At 40.6% G+C, this 23842-nt stretch overlaps 1 protein-coding gene across 8 annotated transcripts in view; it reads left to right on the top strand.

The window, feature by feature from the left end:
* St7 (suppression of tumorigenicity 7) overlaps positions 1–23842 on the top strand; it is a 271419-nt gene that overhangs the window by 159760 nt on the left and 87817 nt on the right. For 7 of the 8 annotated variants that reach the window (XM_013515988.1, XM_013515985.1, XM_005388126.2 and 4 more), the window contains exons 3-9: positions 758–917; positions 7483–7537; positions 8151–8266; positions 9524–9599; positions 11655–11723; positions 13563–13717; positions 15880–15977. In XM_013515988.1, coding sequence (XP_013371442.1) covers positions 758–917; positions 7483–7537; positions 8151–8266; positions 9524–9599; positions 11655–11723; positions 13563–13717; positions 15880–15977 — 729 coding nt within the window. The remainder of the gene's footprint in view (positions 1–757; positions 918–7482; positions 7538–8150; positions 8267–9523; positions 9600–11654; positions 11724–13562; positions 13718–15879; positions 15978–23842) is intronic. The other variant, XM_013515983.1, reaches the window with a different exon arrangement.

A 23842-nucleotide genomic window follows, 5' to 3' on the forward strand; every position in this document is an offset into this window, starting at 1 on the left:
CCTCCCTGTCTCTGTCCGTCTCTCCTGAAACGGGAGTCTCACTATGTTGCCCAGGCTGGCCTTGAACCCCAGGTTCGAGTGATCTTCCTGTTTCAGCCTCCTGAGGAGCTGGGACTGCAGACATACACCACAGTGCTTGGTTTTCTCCGTTGTCTTTGTTCTGTAAAACCAGTGTTTCTCTAATAGGCCTAACCTTTTTTTTTTCCTTAAAGGGAATTTTTCTTTGAAAAACTGTATGTAATAATAGAAAATGCCAAGAATTGGAACATTTCATAAACTATACTTTGTGATTCTTCCATTTTGTTTTTGTTTTTGTTTTTAGACAGGGTCTTACTATGTAATTCAGGCTGGTCTTGAACTCATTATGTAGCCCAAGCTGGCGTAGAACTCACACTAGATCCTTCTAGCTCCACCTCCCAAGTGCTGGGATTACCAGGCGTGCACTTTGAAAAATGGCCTATTGACATGCATTTCTGGAGCTGCCCTTTAGCGAAGGTGATTTTGGTATTTGAATATTATGTTAATTTGGAGGACCATAATAGGGAACAGATTTTGATAATATTCTTTTATCCATGGATTGTAGTTGCAGATTCTTTTTGAAAATCAGTCTTTAGCAGAGAAAACTACTTTAAGAACTTATGTTATTGTTAGGAGAAATTATTTTTGAAAAGACAGAATTAGTAAACATAACATAGTTTATAAAGAAATCATAAATGATGACAGAAATATAAACACATTTACTGTTTTTCTATTCCAGATATTTGAATGGTGGTATTTTCGCAAATACGGAACATCCTTCATTGAACAAGTCTCAGTAAGCCACTTGCGCCCCCTACTGGGAGGGGTTGACAACAACTCCTCCAATAATTCTAACTCCAGTAATGGGGACTCAGATTCCAACAGGCAAAGTGTCTCAGGTATGCAAAGTTTCTTATAAAATTATGAATGTAAAAGGTAAGAAAGTTGGTAAGCCTCTGAATGATTAGACAAATATATATCAGAGAAATAGGGTGTAAGCATCTTAGGGAAAGGAAATATTTACATTGTTAATTTTACTTTTTCTCCCACTTATTGTAGCTCATAATCATTTAGATCAGTGTTCCCAACCTGAGACCAACCTTGTTATTGGTAGTTTCTCAGATTTCAGTGAATGGATACTGTTGTACTTTGGGGTTTATAAGGAAAACAATTTAATACAAGACATAATTTATAGGATTGTTTTATAATAGTTACCCAAAAAGTTTAGTACAAAAGAGTGCAGGAAATCTGTCCACACACTAAAGACCCAAAGAATCTGGCTGAAGGCCTGGATCTCATGGCAATGTCCGGCATGAGTCCAGCTGAAGACCTAGAGCCCATGACAGTGTCCCCTGCAAGCCTGTTTCAAGAATTTGCGCTGGAAAGACCCACACCCAGGGTGAGGCTTCTATTTGCAGTAAATCCGTTCAGCCACACCCAGACTGTGCTAAACCAGTCAGTCACAGCCTTAATCCAGCCACCTCCAAAAGCCCCACCTCTGAGCACATAAAGCTCGGAGATACAAACCATAACACCTTCATAATAAAAAATGCCCATCACATGAATAACAAGTGGGAGCCAGATTTTCTTGGAGTAGCACAAGGTACATCTTTGCTGAACCGTACATGAACTATAATATGGCTGAAAAACTTCCATGGGCATTAGCAAAGGTAGTTTCATAATGTTGCTGATTTAAAAGATCATTTTAAAAGTTAAAATTAAATTGAAACTATCAGTGATAAACATTTATCTCTCTGAAAACTCACTGTAGCTCTTTCCTTAAAGAATCATTGGTTTTGGCTAAAACCTGAAAGACCAGGCCTACATAAGAATGACTTGGGATGACAGGGTAGGAAGACACTGTGGGCCAGTGGTTAGTTACACAACTGCTCACTCTAGCCATGCTTCTGCCCTGATGAAAATTAACACTTGTGAACCTTACACTTGTATTTTTTCATTTGTGAGCTAAACTGATCTTTCCTTCCTAATACACAGTTTCTGATCAACTTTGCTGGTGTGTTTCATCGCTTCACCGCGTTTCTCATTGCCATTTTTTAATTCAGTGCAGCTTGTGAACTAACGATGCAGAGGGTGTTAGAATGTGGCCAACTTCTCCCTTTCTCAGGGAAGGGACTGCTCAGAGCCCAGTCACATTCTCAATTTGAGACCCTCTGCAGACCTTCTGCAAGGCCTCTAAAGCCAGATTAGGTCACAATAAAATGGGGAAAAGGCCCCAAATAGTTTTGGATTCTCGTGAGCATTTATTTAATAAACTTATTTTATGATTTCTACATTATTTGCTAGAGTTGATTGACTAAAGTCAAATGACCAGTGAGAAATACAGGACAAATGCAGTTAAAGACAAATATCTTGGTAGTATTCTGGAAGACAATACTGTGCTGTCTAGTGTTGACTGGACAGATTGGTTAGCTGGGAGCTAACCCAGTGCTGTTTCAGTGTCGGCCGCTTCCCTTTCTCTTGAATTGTATTTTTGCGTGCGTGCTGAGGTCAGACCCTCTGTGCTGCAGTTGTGGGGAGAGACTACCTCTGCTGCTGTGAACGGAGCTGGAGAGAGGATGTCTGTCCTCTGCGGCCTTCTTTATTGCTAGACTGTCGGTATCAGCAGGCTCTTGGCAGTGTCCAGTCAACCCTCAGATCAATAAAAATGGTCTTAAAACTCATACTTACTTCTTTGCTTATTTCATGGAAGAATTTGAAGTAGTAACGTACTTGTATTGAAATGAAAGCAATCATTACTTTGTACCTTTACTCTGATCATTTCCCCAATATTTCAGAGAGCTGTGAAACAGTTAAAGCTGCCTTCTCTCTTCCTCCCCACCTTGTCTTCTTCTCCCCTCTTCTGTCCCTCTCCCTCGTCCTCTCCAGCTCTCCTTGTCTCTGTCTTTATCTGTCCCTTTGCCTCCTCTGTGTGTCTGTCTTTCTCTGTCTCTGTCCCTGTCTGTCTGTCTGTCTGTCTGTCTCCCTCTCTCAGTATGAGGATTAAAGCCAGGGACTCAAGCTAGGTAAGTGCTCTGATGCACTGAGCTATATCTCAGCCCTTTTACTTTTTATTTTGAGACAGGATCTTGCTAAGTTCTCTGCACTGGCCTGGCACTGCTGGGCCTCCTGCCTCAGTCTCCCACGTAGCTGGGATTATAGGGGTACACCACCACACCCAGCTGATACTTTTAATAGTTTAAAGTTAATCTGTATGATATAGAGGATTGAGTACAGTGTTTAGTTCTCAGCTATCAAAGCTAATAAATACAGATAGATCATATGTGAGAAATTGATTTTCTTGGAGTCAATCTGATTATAGTAATATATCCATTGAAACTTTAGTTAGGGCCCTTTGCTATCATGCTTTAGAACTAAAGTATTTAAAAGTGCTTTAAATTTCCCAGAGGAGTTTTTAGAACTGTTCCTCTATTAAAAATTTTAATTGATGTCACAGGATCTTCAAGTGCGATGTTACAGGTTAACAGATTTGTTGTATATATAGTTAAGAGGATGTCTGGACGACAAACCTTCATCTTTCTTACTGCAGACTGTGGGGAATGATCTTTCTTCCTGTACTTTACTGTTTATTTCTATGAAAAGTGTGTAACATGTACATTTTTCTAATTTATGAGAGGGATATAGGTCACTTGAACTTCAAGTGCTTTTGTAGAAAGGATCAATGAAAAGCTTACAACTATGACAAAAGTTGCTTCTCCTGTTGTTGATAATGTTGCTTTCAGGTTTAGGGTTTTAGGAAAAGGTAGTAACTTTCCAGTATACAAATTTCCCAATTTATATAAGTAATTTATATATTTTGGAGTGCCCAGGAATGGGGATTATCTTTTTTTAATTTCAGAAAGAAAATATTTCAGACTTCAGTAAGCTAGATGTAGAATAATATTTGTTTCTGTGTGACATTAGAGCCCTTTGGCTTTTCTGAAAGTTGAGTTCTGGTTTTCTGTGAGTGCTGTGGCAGAGGGAGGTATCTGTGGTTCCCTCAGAACGCCTGCTGCCTTCTGCCCAGGTCTTAGGTGAGTGCTGCAGAGCGTCTCATTCCCCTTTTCATTTTCTTTTTTTTGTTTTGTTTTGTTTTTCTTCTGGTACCGGGAATCGAACTCACAACCTTGTGCTTGCCAGGCAGGCGCTTTGCTGCTGAGCTAAATTGTCAGCCCCCGCCTTGTCATCTTCGAGGAAGGCTATACCTGCCTCAGAGTGACAAGCTCTATCTGATTCTGTAAACCAGAGCCCAGGGCAAGGATTAATTCATAAAAACCAATTAATATGTCTGTGAACCACACACTCGTAGGAGTGATAGAGTGAGCATTTTTGAGGAATAGCAGGATAGGGCAACACGTTACAAGAAACAAGCCTGCTTGCTGCGGAAGGTTTCAGTAGGGATTGGTAGCGGGGAAGGGTGCAGAAAGGATTGGAGCTGAGGGTCACTCTGAGAAGTGCTTACAGGCAGTGAGCGTTAGTCTTTATGCTGCTTCCCACCCAGAGACTTGCAAGCATCGCAGTGTGACAGAGGAGCGGGTTTGCTCTGCAGAGGCTGGGAGCTAACCCAGTGCTGTTTCAGTGTCGGCCGCTTCCCTTTCTCTTGAATTGTATTTTTGTGTGCGTGCTGAGGTCAGACCCTCTGTGCTGCAGTTGTGGGGAGAGACTACCTCTGCTGCTGTGAACGGAGCCGGAGAGAGGATGTCTGTCCTCTGCGGCCTTCTTTATTGCTAGACTGTCGGTATCAGCAGGCTCTTGGCAGTGTCCAGTCAACCCTCAGTACTTCCCAGAGGCGCTAAAACTGCCGTTAATAAAGAATGAAAATTCCTTTTGGAGGTCAAATTTTAAATCTGATTTGAAGTAAGAAATTTATTCCCCAAAAGTACACATACGAAATGGGACCTCAGAAGGAGAAACTCTTGAGAGACCTGAGTTTAATTTCCTCTTCAATTTTCATACTCTGTTTTTTTGCATTTACGCTCTTTGTCCATATCACTGAGCCGTGCCGGGCAGCCTGACATCTGTGGGGTGTGTTTCCTAGAGTGGTTCTGGGGAACGAGGGTTTCTGTAGTAAACACAAGACCATGGAGCAAACAGCAAAGTGCACGTTAACGTAGCTGCGACCTAATTTAAGGCAAAACTTTGATGTGTGTTTATGTACGGTCTCTAGACTGCTTATTTCTAAAAGGAAAATAACCTGCCCTGCATCATCAACTTAAAGGATATAATTTATTAACATATTTCTTCTGTACCTCTTTATCACAGTTTTCTTACTTAGATTAGTTTACATCTGTTGCTGTTACTTAGATTTCCATTTCTAAGTTTCAGGGATAGTTGAAAAATGAGTACAGAATATATATCTGACACCATTGTTGGTAAGGATTTTTTTTTTGAGTTCAGTTCTCTTGGTAGAAGTCGTACAAACATGATTCCATAATATTTGCTGCACCCCCTGCTGGCTGTATTGTGGTACTTCATAAGTGAAGATTCGTCCTTTCATAGGCGCTAGTCAGTGAGTGGATGGCTATACACAGGACTTCTCTTTCGGAGTTATTTTTGTTTAGAAATACTTTAATTTCATTTCATATATAATAAAGTTACATTTTAATTGAGGACAACTTTTTTCAATTCTTGTGTGAACAAAGGTTGTCGTTCCAGGCAGTATAATAATGCGTTTGTTGGAGACAAAATATTTGCCGTAATCTTTTTACTAAGATTTCATGTTAAATTCAGTAGAGGGAGAAGCATTTCCCCCAAGTGTCTCTGCTTGACCGGAATAGTTATACGGTGAGCGTCCTTGGACATAAATCTGTGTACACAGTTCGTGCTACCTACAGCCTGGCAGCACTCGTGAGGCTTCCAGAAGAGCACTTTAAATCTTGAACGTTTTTCTGGGGCGCGTTGGCGCTGGTGAGGTCTCAAGAGTCCTAAAAGCCGGGAAGGCGGCGATGGTGCTTGTTTGGCTCGTCAGTGTGCCTCAAGCCGTGACCTGGAGTCGGGGTGTTTCTGACCCTTTCGAAGGGCTCTGTGTTTGCCAAAAAAGCAAATACTCCAGGGAAACATAGTTTTCTAATCAGCGCCAGATGAAGTGACAGCCCTTGAGTCTCAGGGTCTTAAGAGTGAATTCGGAGGTGCTGCACTAAGTGAGCGAAGGTCATCTCCTAAATGACAGGTTAAGCTAAGTGACAAGAAAATTTAGGCCCATTATGTTACAAACATGGAGTAACTTAAAGCAAGGTTCTGCCCTGATTGCAAGATTCCCTCATTTGCATCTTCTTTAAGTGGAAACATGTATTCCTGTTATGTGTATACCATTCATTCAGTGTTTGGACAAGTATTTACTGAGATTGTACACAGTATTCTCATATTGCGTTGTGCTCTGTTATCACATTATTGTAACTGATGGCTTACTTGTTTCTCCCACTGGATGCTCAAATTGATGCTCATTGGGTGGATGGATGGGTGACTGGGTAGATGCGTGGGTGGAAGGGTGGATGTTAGATATACGGGACAGGGTAAAGCCCTGGTGAATCATCACATGGCCTTTAGTGCCCTAGAATTTTGCAATAACTATATGCCTGTGTGTGGTTGGGTGTGTTTTTTGGCTGGTGATATATACACACATAGATGTTTTGACTATGGTTAGCTGATTTTATTTTCTAATAAAACTGTATTCATCCAAGGAAATCTAGTATTGTGAATCAGTAGAAAGTCTTAATCACAGGGTGTTGTAAAAGAATTTTGGCCTATTAGTCACGCACTTGCAGTAACAACCTCAGTACTACTGCCTGCTTCTCTAAGTTAGACAACTCTGTGGCTCCAAGTTTCTGTGGTCCTTGTGCAGCAAAGAAGCACAATCGACTAATATCTGACATGAAGGAGATGATGTTAAAATGCTTTCAAATAATTGAATCTTCATGGCACTTCAGCTTACAATAGTGATAATTTCATTACTTATTGCTTCTTTTTAGGAATCCCAAAATAATCTAATGAATTACCGCAAAATGAGAAATAGTATAGTCCTTAATTAAAAGTCTACAGCTCTGTGTATTATATTGTAGCATTTAAGTTGATTTTGTCAGGTATGATGTGATTGTAAGATATATTTTAGAATAACAAAAAAGTTTTACTTCTACTTGTATCTTTTACCTATAACTTTACAAGTAAATTCATAGAATCTATTTAGATCAGAAATAACTACGGACATTATGAAGAAGCTGATTTGGGCATGTACTTTGATCTAGTAATGAGAAAACTAGGGCCAGAAGAGAATAGGCAAAACTTTCCAAAGTCCTGGTGCATGAGCCACATTTTCTGATTAACCAGTAGGTTTTTCTGTGTTATTTCCTATGTTAAGAATAGCGAATAGAACTGTCTTATCAAATGCCCAGGAAGAGTGCTTTGCTGAGTTAATTATCTTGTAATGTCACTGGACATATGTGTAACATTTCCATGTTTCTCTCGTTGCAGAATGCAAAGTGTGGCGAAACCCCCTGAATTTATTTAGGGGCGCTGAGTATAACCGGTGAGCACATGAACAGCTTGGGAAGCAAAGGGGTCTGGTTCAGAACACAAGGATGGCAGCAAGTACTTTTGCTGGTTCATTCAGGGTACTAGCAGTACTAGTGCTTTTGTTTTTTGAATACTGTCCTCAAATATTTTGATTTTTCTGTTTTATGAGTGGTATAGCATTGGACTTCGGATAATGTACAGAAGTGTGTAGTTTTTAGAATTTTTCTGTTATAATTATTCTTTTTAGTATATATTATACAATGAACATTTTGAAGCTTACCTGGAACATGGTTATAAATTTACCAGAGAAGTTATTTTAAAATTTAATTTAGTGAAATAACTAGCCAAATTGGGATTTTCATAGCTTTTGGAAAATGTCAATCATAATTCTAATTAGAAAAAGTTTTCCATCATCAGGGGTTAGTACAATTTTAAGGCAAAAACACTGGGAAAAATGTTTACTTCTTTCCTGCTGTGTAATTCCTAAAGAACAGGATGATTAAAAGTTTTTTTATTCATAACTTAGTCATTAGTGGTTTATATTTCAATTCATCTGCACTTTATCATCTAGTCTGTCTTACTTTACTCTCTCAGAACGGTCTAACCATCCTACTTTTCCTTTACAGGTATACGTGGGTGACAGGACGAGAGCCTCTGACGTACTATGACATGAATCTCTCTGCCCAGGACCACCAGACGTTCTTTACTTGTGACTCAGACCATCTGCGTCCTGCAGATGCAAGTATGGAGAACCCTTCACATAGTTGCTGGGTGGGAGGGTTTTCTGTTTTGTTTTAGTTTTTTAGCTTGTCTTAAATATTAAGGTTATGCTTGTAGATTATCTGCCCTATTGAACCCATTGAACACAATATTAATTTGCTGATTGACTAGTAGAACCCAGAATTCTGAGAGTTCAAAAGTGAAGTATTTAAGGTATTATATATAGTGAAGTATCCGTGTAGAAATGGGGCTTATTTTAATTTAGAACATGATTTTAAACTGTATCAAAGTTGCATTGATGTATTTTGAAGGCATGTAAGTCTGATGTGACGCTAATTAAATTCATAGTTGAAGTGAAATGAAGAGTCTTATTTCCTTGATGATTTTCTAATTAGAAGGTGGGAGTCACTGACTACCCGTGATTAATGATTACACTGTATTTTACTGACTTACATGCCTGCTTTTAAGCTTACTAGCATTAAGTGGGAGCATAGCCTTGGCTGCTGGAGCCCATGTGCATTTTCCATCGTAAGGAAGATTTTGTTTAGCATACATTTCATACTGCTTAAGTTCCAAATAATTCTACTGGTATATTTTATATTATGAAACTTAATCAAAGTAAATAGGTGAAAAAATCTTTTTAAAAAAGGAATTTCTATATGCTCTTACAAAATATAGTAAAATACTTCAAGCAAATTAAGGAAATTACTTTTTTTCTATGATAGCAGAACATCATAGTATAATAAATATTGTCAACTATGGGACTTTTTTCAGTATGTTCACAAAATGCTCTGATTTGCAGGTGGATTTGAGAAACATGTATATATGTAAAACAAAAACCTAAAGCACCTTTCACGGGTACAATTTATAGTCCTTCAAATGATTTCAGAATATTCTAATGTCCAGACCCCATAGCAAGTATGCACCTGGGAAAATGATCTGTAGGAACTGTGTTGTATCTAAGTAAAATGAAGAAATTAGCAATATCATTTCAAACTTTGTAAAATAACACATGTTCTGTAATCCCAAATGATGTTGATGTGCAATAGAAATAAAATCTCTCCTAGAGTGCCTTTTCTTTTGTACCTGTAATCTTATAAGTATGCAAAAAAGGTTTGATATCAGTAATTGAAGAAAAGTGAGTTTGGAGATTTGTACTGGCCCTCTTAGTAATGAAACCGTTTCCTGTAATTCAAGCTGAAAGCCTGTTAATGTATCTGTTGGTGCTTCCTAATCATATATACTGACTGACTTGCTTTTTTCTGTGTTTCTGAAATAGTAATGCAGAAAGCTTGGAGAGAGAGAAACCCTCAGGCAAGGATTTCGGCAGCTCACGAAGCCTTGGAGATAAATGAGTAAGTGTAGGAGGGGCAAGTCCGTCAAAAAGTAAATCTCATCTTTTGCTGAGTACATTCAGCTGCTCTTGATGGGACACTTTGAAGCATACATTTGCACTGGGGGATTACTTAGGGGATACATTTCATAAAATTTTCTTACAAAGTTTCATGGACAACCATATGATGGTGGTTTTAGTCAATCCAGTGGCTTTTCTGTGACCTTAAATGAAATCCTTTAAAGGCTGTCTCTGGCATATTGTGAGGACATAAAACAAATACAATCCTTTATATATCTAAAACATTTTGACAGAGAAATTCTTCCCGAAAGAAAGATCAGGTGCACTGTCACATTTTCTAGAGAAAACTTCTGTTAGTGGGGAAACATAACAAAGACACGAGGCAAAAAATATTTTAAAAATATTTTAAGATCAAGACAAAGATAAGAGGAAATGTTGTCATTAGTGTTATTAAACATTCTATGGGTTACCAAGGAAGACTGGGAAATCTCTTCTGGAGATCTCAGAAAATGAGAAAGATTTCTAAAGTGAGAGTCATAAAAACTCAGGATTGGCAGAGACCTTAAAGGTCACTTCGCACAGCCACCCATCTGGTGCTTGGATCACCTCGACACAGCCCTTGCCAAGTGGTCACTGTTAAACTATTTCATGATTTTTCTGCAGATAGTTACAGAATCTTCTCAAGAGATCTTAGAAAAAAAATCTCTTGCGAGTTGGAAATCCTGCCATTTTAATGAGTTGATCTATATGATGTTTGATTTTGTCACGCGAAGTATTTACTTTGCATCCTCCTGTCATCTGCAAATTTGATACGCCCGCCTTCTGTCTTGTTATCGTGTTTCTCAGAGAGCAATCAGGTCCATAAACAGAGCCCTGTGGGTGACACATGGAAACCGTACTGCAGATTCGCATCCCCGTAGATCACCGTTCCTTGGTGTTATTCACCCAAGTCCTAAGCTACCTGGTTACCCTGTAGCTCGGTCTGCATTTCTCCATTTTGATCTTAATGATGCACGTTGTAGCTGTGGATCTTTAATTTATAATAAATCTACTAGAGAAAATGAAACTAGCACAACTTGACTTCTGTATTTTTAGTGAATCAAACCAGACTGCTAGTGGTTATTTCTCTTTTTAACATGCTTGGAGACCGTCTTTTTTATTAATCAATTACACTATCTAAATCACTGTCCCATAGTTTTAGAAGTCAGCCTCCGTCCCCTTTCTGAAAATGCATACTAGATTTGTCTTTTCATCTTCTAGAACCTTTTCATTCTTTGCAGTTCAGCTATCCACAGAGAGCAATTCCATGGCCTGCCCGCGGGGCCTTTCGGCTTTCTGGGATTTTCCCATCCCAGCACAGTAATTCGTTTAAAGTGGTTTGGTTGTTTACTGTATTATCTTTTTACCCATTTCAGAGTTGATTTCTCTCCCCTTTTCAGTCTGATGATCATTCTCCTTGATAAGAGGTCAGGAACAAGATAAGAGTGAGAGATCTTTCCTTTCTTTTTGTTATCTGCTGCTATTAACCATACACTTTCCTTGTTTTGTTGTTTGCCTTTTTTGCTTGTGTTTTTGGTTGTTTTGGAGAAATGAGAGTGTGTAAGGCCTTAAAAAGAACTTATAAGCATGGACTAGTCGCCTTTAGTGGGTCTATTTGGGGGGAAATCTTTTTTCTTTCCAAGTCTCAGGTAATTCTGCATTTTAGCTGTGCTCATATTCATTCTTATAAATTCATTACACTGTCTTACATTCTTTCGTAGCGTTCACTCTTTCCGTCTTTTCTCACATGCCCCCTGAAAACCTGACCAGTGAGCGGCCCCTCCACCCCTCCCAGGAGGCCCGTGGGCGACTGCACTTGCAGCTGGGCGTTTGGAAGCTGCTCGGTGCCCTTGCCCACGTTCCCTCCGCGCCCCGGGCCACTGAACACACCTCTTCTCTTTGAATACCTTGGAGGCCACCGCCCTCTTCGATCGCCTTAAACTTCAAAATGACATAGAGACTCTCTGAATGTTCCTAGCAATTTCATTTCACCAACTATTTTTTTCTTCTTGGTCAGAATTAGGTCCAGAGTTGAAGTTCCCCTAATTGCTTCCTCTACCATCTGGGAGATAAAATTGTTACCAAAGTAAGTCAAGAGCCCGTCCGGTGCCCTGCTCCTCACCAAGTGAGACTTCGGGCGGATGCCTGGTGGTCGGCGCCCCCATCACCACATTCTCTTGCTTCTGTTCGTGTATTGTGTTGTGACAAGGGTGCATCATCTCTCTTCCATCGAGCTGAGCCGTCCGTTCTGTGCTCTCCAGCCATCAGCACTTCTATTGCTCTCTTCTTTTTCCTTCACTCACAAGCTCTTAGCATGTTTTTACCCCAAGCTCATGAGTTCCCACATGGGTGTTTGTTTCTTGGTCAGTAGTGCTACTCTGCCTCTCCTCATAAGAAACCTGTTGGAAATGTAAATGAATAAACAAGCGAGCGAGCACCAGCCGTTCTTGACTTCCCAACCTACCAGCTGCAGTCTTACAGCTGGTTCCTCAGATACTGTGTCCACCACTCACTACCATAATCTCAATTTTCATTTCATTGCCCTTGGCCCATTTACATGCAGGCGTCTGAAGTTAAATACCTCCTCGATGCCTGTCCCAGTCATTCTCTCCAGCGCAGCACTGGACAGTTCTGCATCACTGCTGTTCTTTCACAAGCCATATATGCGGCCCTTCATAGTAATTGATTTTCCAGCTTTTTTTCTGGGCATTTTTTTTCCTGCTTCACCACATCCAGTTTGAAACCCCACTGATGGTTCCTGGCTAAGAGGGATTGGCTAGAGAACTTGCAAGACCCCTCCTTAAGGATAAGACTAACCAGTGACTCCGACTCAGATTGTCTGTTGAGACTGCTTGTTCTAGATGGCTATTGCAGTTTATGAGTAGTAACATTTGGTTTTACTTTCTGTTTATTTTCTCTCTTGTGGTGACAGGGAGATAAGAAGGGACATGGCCACAGAGAGGCAGTGAGGAAGGACGGGAAAGGGTGGGTGCAGATCAGAAGCTGTGTGGTCTGTTCTGGCCTCGCCTTTTCCCTATTATGTTCGCCTTCATTGGCAGCGAAGGTTGTTCTTTATATGATTTGGAAGGTTGGAATTTCCAAGAGTTTCCCTGGTTCATCTGTAGCTGCATATCCTTCCTGGCTGACCGTCTGTGACGGCAGGGAAGGGTTATGTGAGATGAGATACGTTGAGTGCCTGCTACAGTGCTTACTACATCCTGAGCAGCAAAGGGTAGTTTGTTATCACAGGCATGAGACTTACCTCTTCCTGCTACTGTGGCTGAGTCAGATTTTAAGCTCTTCAGAGACATCAGTACCCGTAGGTTTGTGTAGTGCTCTTCAGAGCAGAAAACCATTGGTGTTCTGAGATACTGAAGCAGGTTTTGTTAAATGAGTAACTAGATGTAATGAATTTCCCACTGTGAAGTAATCCTTAGGTTGGAGAGAATGTGTTTAGTAAATGAAAATAAACATATATAGAGCCTCTAACTTCGTTGGAAGGAGACATTTGATAGCGCTATTCCCATTACCATTCCTGGCTGATCACGGAGCATGTGCCGCATGCTGGCTGCCGTGCTGAGCACTTGACATGCGTCACCTTACTTAACCTGCACAGCAGTGTGAGCAAGGGCATTCCAGATTGTTCTGTGTCTGGGAGGCAGAGTAATAACTTGTCCACGGCGGTGTACTAATGGGGGGCTGGATCCATACATGAGCCTAACATTACACACCCTACCTCCCAAGCTAAACAGAGACATTTCTTTTGTACTGTCACTTTGTATCAGCAGCCACGAACAGGGGTGCATGAACCGGTTGGCCACTCTGCATGTTCTGGCATAACTCCTTGCCCTGTGCATGAGCTCCTTTACTCTACTGCCGTGCCCTTGGACTTGTAACTGATGGTAGCTATTATCTGAATGGACAGGTGTGCAACTGCTTATATTCTGTTGGCTGAAGAGGAAGCAACAACCATTGCTGAAGCAGAAAAGCTGTTTAAGCAGGCCCTGAAGGCTGGAGACGGGTGTTACCGACGTTCCCAGCAGCTGCAGCATCATGGATCCCAGTATGAAGCCCAACACAGTAAGGTTCCCTCCAGTTGGCCTGTTGGGGGCTCAGAGCTGGGAAGTGAATCATCACAGCAAATTTTAAATCCAGTTTAAAATTCGAAATTTGATTCTCCTAGAAGAGAATAAATACTGGCTTTTGCTTTTCTTGGTTTTTATTATATTTTTTTCCTTTTTGTAAGAGCACCTGGTACATAACTTCTTACTGTTTGCGTCCGCATTCTCTTACCTTCCCGCAGACTCCCAGTATCAGAAAGAACAGGCAGTCACCGTTAGTGGTACCCTTGTTTAGTCCCAGAATTCTTAGGCATTTCTGTTCGTCAGTTGCTTCCCTGTCTCCTAATTTTAAGTCTTGGTCCAGAAATAAGACTCAGATCAGTGTCACCAAAGGTCTTACTTACAGATCGTCTACAGCCTCAGTTGGAACAGGACAATTAAAACTATAACAGTTACTGGTGATTGTATCAACATTTAGCTCCTACTTAAGAGACCTCGATGATTAGCTTCTAGAAAGTATTTTAGGTCCTGATCTTTTTTTGTATTAGAGCAATGCTCTTCTTTTATTTAACTCTTTAGAGTCGACAGTTTTCACTTTAGTACACTAAACAGAGTCAGTGCTGTTATGGGAGAAGAGCATGAAAATGAGGCAAAGGCATTTCCGGAGTGCTCTGGCCTTTGACTTATTTTTGTTGGTTCTTGTAGCAGAACTCAGTGGTCCTTCTGGAGAAGAAAGTTTTCAGGGTCCAACCAAAATGTGGGTTGTTTTCATAAGGTGGAGTTGCTTTCACCTTTATTCCTCTTTCATTTTGGAGAATATGAAAGACCTCCTTCATACTTCAGATTTTGCAGTTATATTTCAATATTAAATTTGCCTGCCTGGCAAGCACAAGGTCCTGAGTTCGATTCCCAGTACAAAAAAAAAAAAAAAATTTGGATTTGGTATAGGAATTGACTGCATTATCTATGGCTAAGACACCAGGAAGATCTGTGCCTTACACCCTGTATACATGAGCATATCCACAGATTTTTATTTTTATTCTGCGCTGAGTTTTATATGTTAATGAGGTCTCTAGTCATATCTATACCTTGCTTTTTAAAATAAAGCATAACAGTACATTTTGAAGATATATTTTGAAGATGTTTTGTAAACTAAATGGCAATTAGTACGTAAAATTTTACGTTATAACTTAAGAAATTTCATTTTTTTATTCTAGATTAAATCCTTCTAACCTGTTGCCTAAATCCACCCAAAAGAGTATAATCACATCTTTAAAATAATTTGTAGGTATTTGGCAGTTTTTCAGCACACATCTTGTTCTCATTGTTTAAAACTTGAAATGTTCAGACTTTGGTCTTAACATCTTTTAATAGCTACGTATTATATGTATACTTAATCTATAACAGGTGTGTCATACTTTCTCAAACATGGTAATTTTATTGAGGATTAAGCACATGCATGTTCTCACTGGTCTGGAAACATATCCAAAAAGACATATAATTAAATGAAAGATTAAGATAAGAAGTTGTTAATGTACTTTTTAAGAGCTATTTCAGTGACTATTGTTATAACTATTTAGCTTGTCAATGCTTGCTCTAACAACGGAGTGGTTTTTCATTTTGTTGCATACTCTGTTGTCATATCTGGAATGTGTTATATTTCCATCTGAAATCAGCTGCTTTGGGGACCTGGAGATGATTATGATGTCACCAGTGTTAGAGAAAGAATAATATGAAACAGAAGTTCAAGATGAGGCTTCTCCAGACTTAATGTCAAAAATGAAAAAAAATAGTTCATCAGAATGCAACCTGAGGTTCACCTCTGTGCATCTTTACTGAGAGCATGCACACTGGAAGAATGTGGAATTTTCTTGCTTATGAACTGGATACAATGTGGGAGTATTTATTTCCCAGAATTTTGTGGCAGAAGATTTTATTTATTATCAGATGGTAGCACCCTAACTCAAAAGCATGGATTGGGTATTTGGGCCTATGATTTGACCTTTGGAAGACTAAATGAGATTACTTTACTCCATGTTCATTACTATTGACAACATCGTCAGTACTTTTGGAAGTAGGAAAAAGCCAGAGGACCAGTCTCCTCACCTTGAGGTTTGTCTTGCTGCTCAACTGAAAGCCCTTGACTTTTTAAGCTTTGGCATTTTGTGTCTTCTGCTTTAGGGCGTGACACCAATGTCTTGGTCTATATCAAAAGAAGACTAGCGATGTGTGCCAGAAGACTCGGGAGGACCAGGGAGGCAGTGAAGATGATGAGAGACGTGAGTCTGAGTTTGCGTTTGAGACCTGTGGAAATATTTCTGGCTTCCAGTTGTAGATCCCACTGAGTGGACCACACAGACAGGTGATGGTGTGGTGGTTGCGGGCTCTCAGTGCACTTCCGGCAGACTCCATGAGTGCTCGTGGGCGAGTTACTCAAATCCTGTCCCCAGTGTCCTCGTTTAGAAGATGAGATGGCAGTGACAGTCCTCACGGTAACTCCTTAGGGTCACTGTGAGAGTTAAATGAGCTAACACATGCAAAGCTCTTATTAGAGTGACTGGTACATGAAAAAAATCTCAATAGATGTTCTCATTAGTAAACCTTTGGGGCTATAGCTAGAAACCAATAATGAGATCAGCATTTTAGCTGACTTTTTCTGTGTGGAATTGTTAGGAGGGTTTGAATAAATTAGGGGTCAAATTACTACCCTCAAACTTAGTAATATCATAGTCATTTTAAGCATTTTCCTAGATTCTTTCTTTGGCAAGGAAAAAAAACACACGTCTTACATTTTATTGTTACAGTTTTATGATTACATTTTTCTAGATTCTTGAGAATCAAGGTAATTTATCAATTGCAGTCAACATAAGAAGAAGAAAAGCAACAGGCAGAAGTTTTTCAAACAAACAGAACCTAGGGACATTATTGTGTAACTTCAGAACAATGGTTTGAAGAGAAACCAAGTAAGGAACTTCCACATTTTAGTTGTTACTGTTAGTAATAAATACTTTTCATAAAGAAATTGACTGTGTGTGAATTGTATTTATAAGTCACTTTCTTTTAAAGCAGTCTTAGAGAAACCTTTGTCAGCATTCATTCTTCTCCTGTGTCCCCACATTAGAAGATACTAGGTAGCTGTCCTTTGTAAAAACAGAAAACCCAAAGGCAGATAGAAGTGGCTCAGCACAGGACCATGCAAACCCGGTGAACCTCCTCACTGCTCTTCTTGGGAACAGCAGGTATTTGTGCGGATTTTCAGGTATTTTGGAGGAGGGAGCCTGCACTCAAGGTCCATCTGGTTGTTTCTACAAGTTACAGCACAGCCGGAAGGCATAAGTGAGACACAGGCTTGGATCTGCCCACTCCATGAAGCAGTAGTATGGGCCTCAAATCTGATGAGAGAAAACAGATGGAGGAAGATAGTGAAAATGATATATGCTCAACTAGGGTTAAATCCTTTTGATGGAAGGAAGAGCTTAAAGAATGTTTGTTATGTAGCACAAGAGCTAATTTTAAGAAAAGGAGATTCTGTGAGACATGAACTTACTCTCAGATCTTTTTTGCTTGTAGAAATTCCGTCCCTGATACAGCAAAGAAATTCTGCTTTCACTTTCTGAAGGAGTGGGAACTTTATGAAACATGCAGTATTTATCTTAATCTGGCCCAGTCATATAAGCTTTTTAACTCAGTGTTATGTCTTTATCCCCTCTTCTTAGTTCTAATTAGCCTAGGGTAGGCATATATGGAGAAGCGGATTTTAGTGATTTTATTTGTTATGAGCTGCAGAGATTTTACAGGAAAACAGATTTTGACTATTATAATTTTAGTTTTATCACTTTCATTCTGCTTGCCATTTTCAGTATCATATATACAAAAAATCTTACAGGATTAATATCAGTACCTTTAATACCATATATCTACTGAGATTTACTTTTTAAATTTAACGTTACTTTACTTGTGTAATTCTATTTACTGACCTAACCCAAATGCAGGCTTAGGGGTAAAGTCCGAGAGGCAGTAGAAAAACCTGGGCAGGGAGTCAAAACGCCTGGATGTGATCTTTGCATTGCTCTTTGACTAGCTTTGCAGTGCAAGGCAGTGTACTTGCTTTTCATGGACTTCCGATTCAGTCTTCTGTAAACTGAGGATAACGATTCTTACCTAGAGGAGTAATTAATGAAGAAAAATAGGTGAGATCATGTGAAAACACCTGGCATACAATAGGTGTGTGTATCGGCCAGCTTTCCTGTTGCTGGGACAGACTGTCTGCCACCCACGGTTTAAAGGAGCAGGAGTTCAGTTTGGCTCTTGTTTCCCGAGGGTTCAGTCCATGGCAGGGCTGCCAGGCAGAAACTTTGTGGCAGACCACGACTGTTCAGTTCATGATGGCTGGAAAGCAGAGCGGAGGGGCAGTGCCAGAGAGGGCAGCACCCAGAAGTGTGCTTTACTGACCCGCTACGCATGTTTTAATTCAGTGAGGTTTAAAATTGCCGTCGATGGTCACAGCACATTTACAATATGTTCCCATGTTTTCCTGTATTATGTAAGCTATTATACAATGCGTTGTTCTCCTCTTGGACATCTTGGGGGTAATTCTGATTTTCTTTTTTTAAATTAAATTTAAAAAATTAAATGTATTTTCAACTGTCATTAATGATTATACACATTTATAAGATACCTTATAACATTTTAATGCATGTATACAGTGTATAATGATCAGATCAAGGTAAGTGACCTATTCATGAGCTCAAGTTGATTTCCTTTTCTGGAATGAATTAATCAAGTGATCTCTTTCTGTATCTATGTATATGTATGACACACATGTTTTATGCATGTGTATATCTATATAGATAGCCATGCTTCTTACATTACATTTTAAAAACAACCTTTACTATTCATAAATACCCGTCCACGTTGCCTTTTTCTGGGTATATGGAGGACCCCAAGCATATGGGCCCTACTGTTGTGACAGTCCCATGAGAGACAGACATAAAGGAGATGCGTGTTCTGAAGAGAAACATTCAAAGTGCCGCTTCCTTCAGACACTCCTTCTGTCGGTCCTCACACCTCAAACAGAGTAGTAGAGGCTGAAGACCTCTCTCTGTTAAAGCTGCAGCTGAGCCCCAGCCTTGTGGGAGACATTTGTTGCTGGTCAAACCTGACCTGTTTGACTCCACTTTGGTCCGAGGACAGGCTTTACTGGGGGCTTCCTGACTGAACAGCTTCAAACCGTCCTGCTGTAAGGCTTCTTCTGGTTAAACAGCACGGTGGACACCAGGCAGCCTGCTCATGAAGCCTGTAGGCAGGAGGACTTAATTTTTCATTAAGATACAACCATCCGCTCCCCATATGAATGGGTTTAAATTTACTGAAGCAGATTTTAAACTGGAAATAGAAATACCAGAACTGGAACACCTTCTACGTAGAAAGCAGTGTCATTTAAAAAAAACTCTGGAAACAACTTAGCGATGGACAGACTGTTAATTGGTAAGATATTATGAAAGACAGTGGAAGGGAATTCTGGGAAGGTGACTATAGACGGTTTCTTACATTCCTTGGCTTGAGACTGTTATGGCTTAAGTAAAATATTAACAGCCTCCGTGAAATGATGATGAGATAAACGCACATTGATTCTTTGGCTTTCAGATTTGTGGCTTCTCATTTTCTTTTCCTTTTTTATTGCTGTGTAAATAGTTAAGTTCATATTGGGGAATTGGGACATATATAGAACATTTACCATTTTGATCCCTTTACCCTTCTCCCTCCTCTTCCCCTGATACCCTTTCTCATCTAATACTCTTACCTTTTTGTTTCCTACCATCTCTCATTCATTCATTCATTCATTCATTAGATTTCTCATATAAAACAAACCACATGATATTAAACTTCATGGGTCTGGATTATTTCACTTAACGTCTTGGTCTCGGGTTCCATCCGCTTTCCTGCAGGTGGAATAACTCCATTCTTGAATAATATTCCTTTTTGTAAATAGGTACCACATTTTCTTTATCTGTTCACCTGTTGATCGGCATCAAGGCTGTATCCAGAGACGTGCCACTGTGAGCTACACGGCTGTAAACATGGGGTGCATGTACCGCTCTAGTGTGATTACTTTATTGGTGGGAATGTAAACTAATACGACGACTTTGGCATTCCGTATGGAAATTCCTCAAGAACCTAAAAGTGGAAATTCCATTTGACCCAGCTCTACCTCTCCTGGTTGTAGTCCCAAAAGAATTAAAAGGCTTCATACTGTAGTAGCTTCTCATTTTCTAAAGCAACGTGTTATTTTGAACCCTTAGGATGTTCTACTTTAAGTAGCTCTCTTTTGTAATCAAGAATATGGCAGTGGGCGGAGGCTGGCATGCTAATTTTGGAACTTCACTACAAGGTGGTATTTGTTAGTCAAGTGAAAAGAGTTAAATTTTCTGCTTTGTTAAATTTAAGGAAAAGTCTGTGTATGTATTTTCAGTTTTGGTGATGATACCTCTTTAACATTTGGTAAGAGTTAACATTTGGTATATCACATTTTTCTTTTTAACGTCTACCTAAGTCATGGCCTAAAGTCGATTTGGAATGGAATTTATAAGACTGATGACTGTGGCGGGCCCCTCAACCGTGCCCTGTCAGATCCAGTGTGGATAAATTGGTAAAAATGGGGTAGTCTGCTCCTGCGAAGGAACTTGCAAGTTCGTGTTGCTCCAGGTCGTCTGAAGTGGAGCAGGGCTTCTCAACTTGGATACTGTTGACATTCTGGTCAAATAACTGTTTCTTGGGGGATGAGAGGGAGTCTGTCTTGTGCATTTAGGATGTTTGGCAACATCTTTGACCACTCCCTGGTAATGCCAGTAGCAGCCCGTGTCCCCGTCACTCCCCAGGTATGTCCAGACATTGCTAAATGTCCCCAGGCCAGGGGAGTAGGGTGGTGGTAGCAGTGGCCATTCCCCATTAAGAACCACCGGTCTACAGAGTTCTGGGGTGTGTACATGTATTCCCGGGTAGACACTGGGTTTTTATCTGTTCGTAGTCTGGACTTCCACTAGATGGGCACCAGGCTCTAAAGCACCTCTAGGTTTGGCCAGCATTGTTTTGGGGGTGCTTTGCCCAGATTCCCCAAGAGGCATCCCAGAGCAGGGAGAGTGAATGACCTTGGTGGTTTCAGTGGAGTTAAGGTGGAAGAGCTCAGAAGAAGAGGAGGCCTGCCATGGGTAGTGTCTCCCCTGCTTTTCCTACATGCTTTTGGGTCATCGTTTCCCTTGACGCCTTTAAAAGCCAGCCATAGGTTCTCTGACTTCAGCCTCTGCTCTCCCTGCTTTTTGTCGTTTTCTTCGGATCTTTGAGCCATTTTCCTCATTCCCGTTCACTCTTTCTCCATCACTGCCTCCTCTCCATGTCCGGCCTCCCATGTGCCTTAGAGCATCACACCCTTCTTGAAACATTGTATTCACTTAATTTTGGGAAACCATGCTTTCTTGTTCTAAAATCTCAGTGTCCACAATTTCTGGACGTGTGGAAGTGCCCTTGTCAGTCCTGAGTAACTATATTCCCTCTAACTGCTGACAAACATTTCTGTAGTGTTTCCTGTGTTCTAGACATTATTTTAAGCACTTTACAAACACCAGTTCTTTTCGTTTTCCTTACAACCCTTGGTGCAAGTTCCTGTTCAAGATCACATAGCTCATGAGTGTTCTGGGAGAGTGGTCTGTTAACCTCCTGTGTTAGAAGTGCCGTGTGGCCTTAATACTCAGTTCAGAATGGTGGTGCAGGGATTTAGTGGAGTAATTCATGCAAAGCTCTTGGCACAGGCTGTCATGAATAGTAAGTACTCGTTGTTGCTATTCTTACCATCATCGTATCAGGTGAAAAGGAAAAGTGTAAATGTTAGGTATAATTTCATTCCATATTTCAGTCAAAGTTGGATGCTAATATAGACTACTGGTTCTGAAACTTTTTGGTCTCAGAACCCATTTAACATTATTGAGGGTCTCCTTAATGTTGTAGGTTGGGTTTATTTATTGACATTTGCTATTTTAAAAGTTAAAACTAGGAAATTTAAAAATATTCATCTAAAATATAACAGATACAACCACATTGAAAATGTGAAGAGGACCACGAGATGGGGGAGGAGTGGAGCTGTGGAGGGAGGGAGGTGGAGGGACCACGAGATGGGGGAGGAGTGGAGCTGGGGAGGGAGGGAGGGGGACGGACCACGAGATGGGGGAGGAGTGGAGCGGGGGAGGGAGGGGGCGTGGGAGGGCTGCCACAGCGAATGTAGTCGTTACGGACTGCGCATGTGCACCAGCAAAAATCCGAAAAAGACAAATGTGTCCCCTAGCAACACAAATGGCGTTGGTGTGAAAAGCCGCTCTTGTTCAGTAACCGCTGTAAAAGTCAGTGGGAGGAGTGAGTCTGCTTTCGTGCTTCTGCAGACCTTGTCAGGGTGGAGCCCAACGAGAGCAGTCTCCAGTCTCCTTCAGTCTGCGTGGTGTCGCCCAGCGTGCGGCCTCGGGGCACCTCGCGTGCAGTCCTGGGAAAGGGAGAGGGAAGAAACATTCCTACGGAAGGAGTTTTGAGTAGAATTCCTGAATTCCTGGTTCATCTGGGTGACGTGTGAAATGGGCACAGAGTAAAGCCTTGCAGTGAAAAGAAAGAGAGAAAATGTTGTGATCTGAGGATTAGGTTCCCTGGTCATACCCAAGAGCCACTTGCCTTAGCAATAAGAAGACACCTTGAAATGTAGAGAAAACTGTTAGCAGTAAGGTTATAGCTGTCTTTCTATTTCGTGTATTTATCCAATGTTGAATTATAGTAATAAATACTTTCGTTTTCTTATAATAAATACAAACTTTAAAAACAAAGAACACTTTCAAAAGAACGAAATAGTGGATATAAAACATAATAGACAGTGGGTAGAAATGCAAAACATGGATATGGTGAACAAAAACTTCACTTATTTAAAATTTTAGCTTAAACCCAGACCTATGAGTTACCAGGTAGATTATTTCCCAGAGCTGCCGTAATGAAGAAGCACAAATAGGTAGTTCAAACAACAGAAATTCATTGTCGCTCAGTAAATTGAGGCTCCAAGTCCAAGACGAAGGTGTGGCAGGGCTGTGCCCCCCCGCGGAGTCTCTTGGGAGGAATCCCTCCTTTTCTCCTCTCCAGTCTCTGCCTCTGCGTTCTCCCACTTTATCTGTATCTGTAGATCCAAATTTCTGTCTTCCCATTTGGACGTCAGTCATACTGAGTGTTTTTAAAATCTCATCCCAACTTGATTATTTCTGCAACAAGCCCACGGACCAAATAAGGTCATATTGATGGGTTCTGAGGCCTAAGATTTCAGCATGTGTACTGCGGGGCCACGGTTCAACCTCAATAACTGGTCACATACTGAGACTGTGTATATACTTTCCTTCTTTCTAAAACTTCACTACAGTATTAGGCCAGCCAAAAGCATGTATTATGTGCCTTTGCGCTTGCTAAACCTATTTGCAGCCTAAGTGCTAAGTACAAGTGGACACTTGACTTACAAACTCAATTCATTCCTGAGGGCTGGTTGTAACTCAAACTGGTTGTAAGTCAAGACTATTTTTCCCATAAGAAATAATGATAATAAAGCACCCCTGAACTAACCTTTTCAGAATAAAAAAGGATTGTATAATGTGTATAATTTACCAGACACACCAATAATTTTCCTAGTGAATTCAAAAAGGCATAAAATGTGACTAGTTTACCAGAAACAACAATTTCGTACTGTAGTCACCATTCAAGTTGGCATCTTCGGCTTGCAGGAAGGGAGATGAAATGGAAGATGGTTAATGCTTGGGAAGAGAGTTCCCTTCCATAAGAACATCAGGAATCCTTCCTCTCCCTGGGAGAGTCTGTAGTCCACTAGAGCCTACTTGTGGCTCACGGGGTCTCAACCTCTTCGGAACTAAAACCTGGTCTAAGGTTGTCTGTTTCCATCTTTCCTTTAACACCTTCCTGTAGTGTGACATGACATTGTCATCAAGCAAGTGAGTACAACAGTTGTCTTTTTCTCTGTCTGGGTGGGTCTTCTCTACAAATGTTGCTAGCTCTGTCCATTTTTTCAGGATTTGCTTTATTTCAGAAGGGGGACTTTGCTGCTCTGATTGTGGATACT

This window comes from Chinchilla lanigera, unplaced genomic scaffold, assembly GCF_000276665.1.
Source record: "Chinchilla lanigera isolate Chin_1 unplaced genomic scaffold, ChiLan1.0 scaffold00031, whole genome shotgun sequence".
In the NCBI taxonomy this organism is placed as follows: Eukaryota; Metazoa; Chordata; class Mammalia; order Rodentia; family Chinchillidae; genus Chinchilla; species Chinchilla lanigera.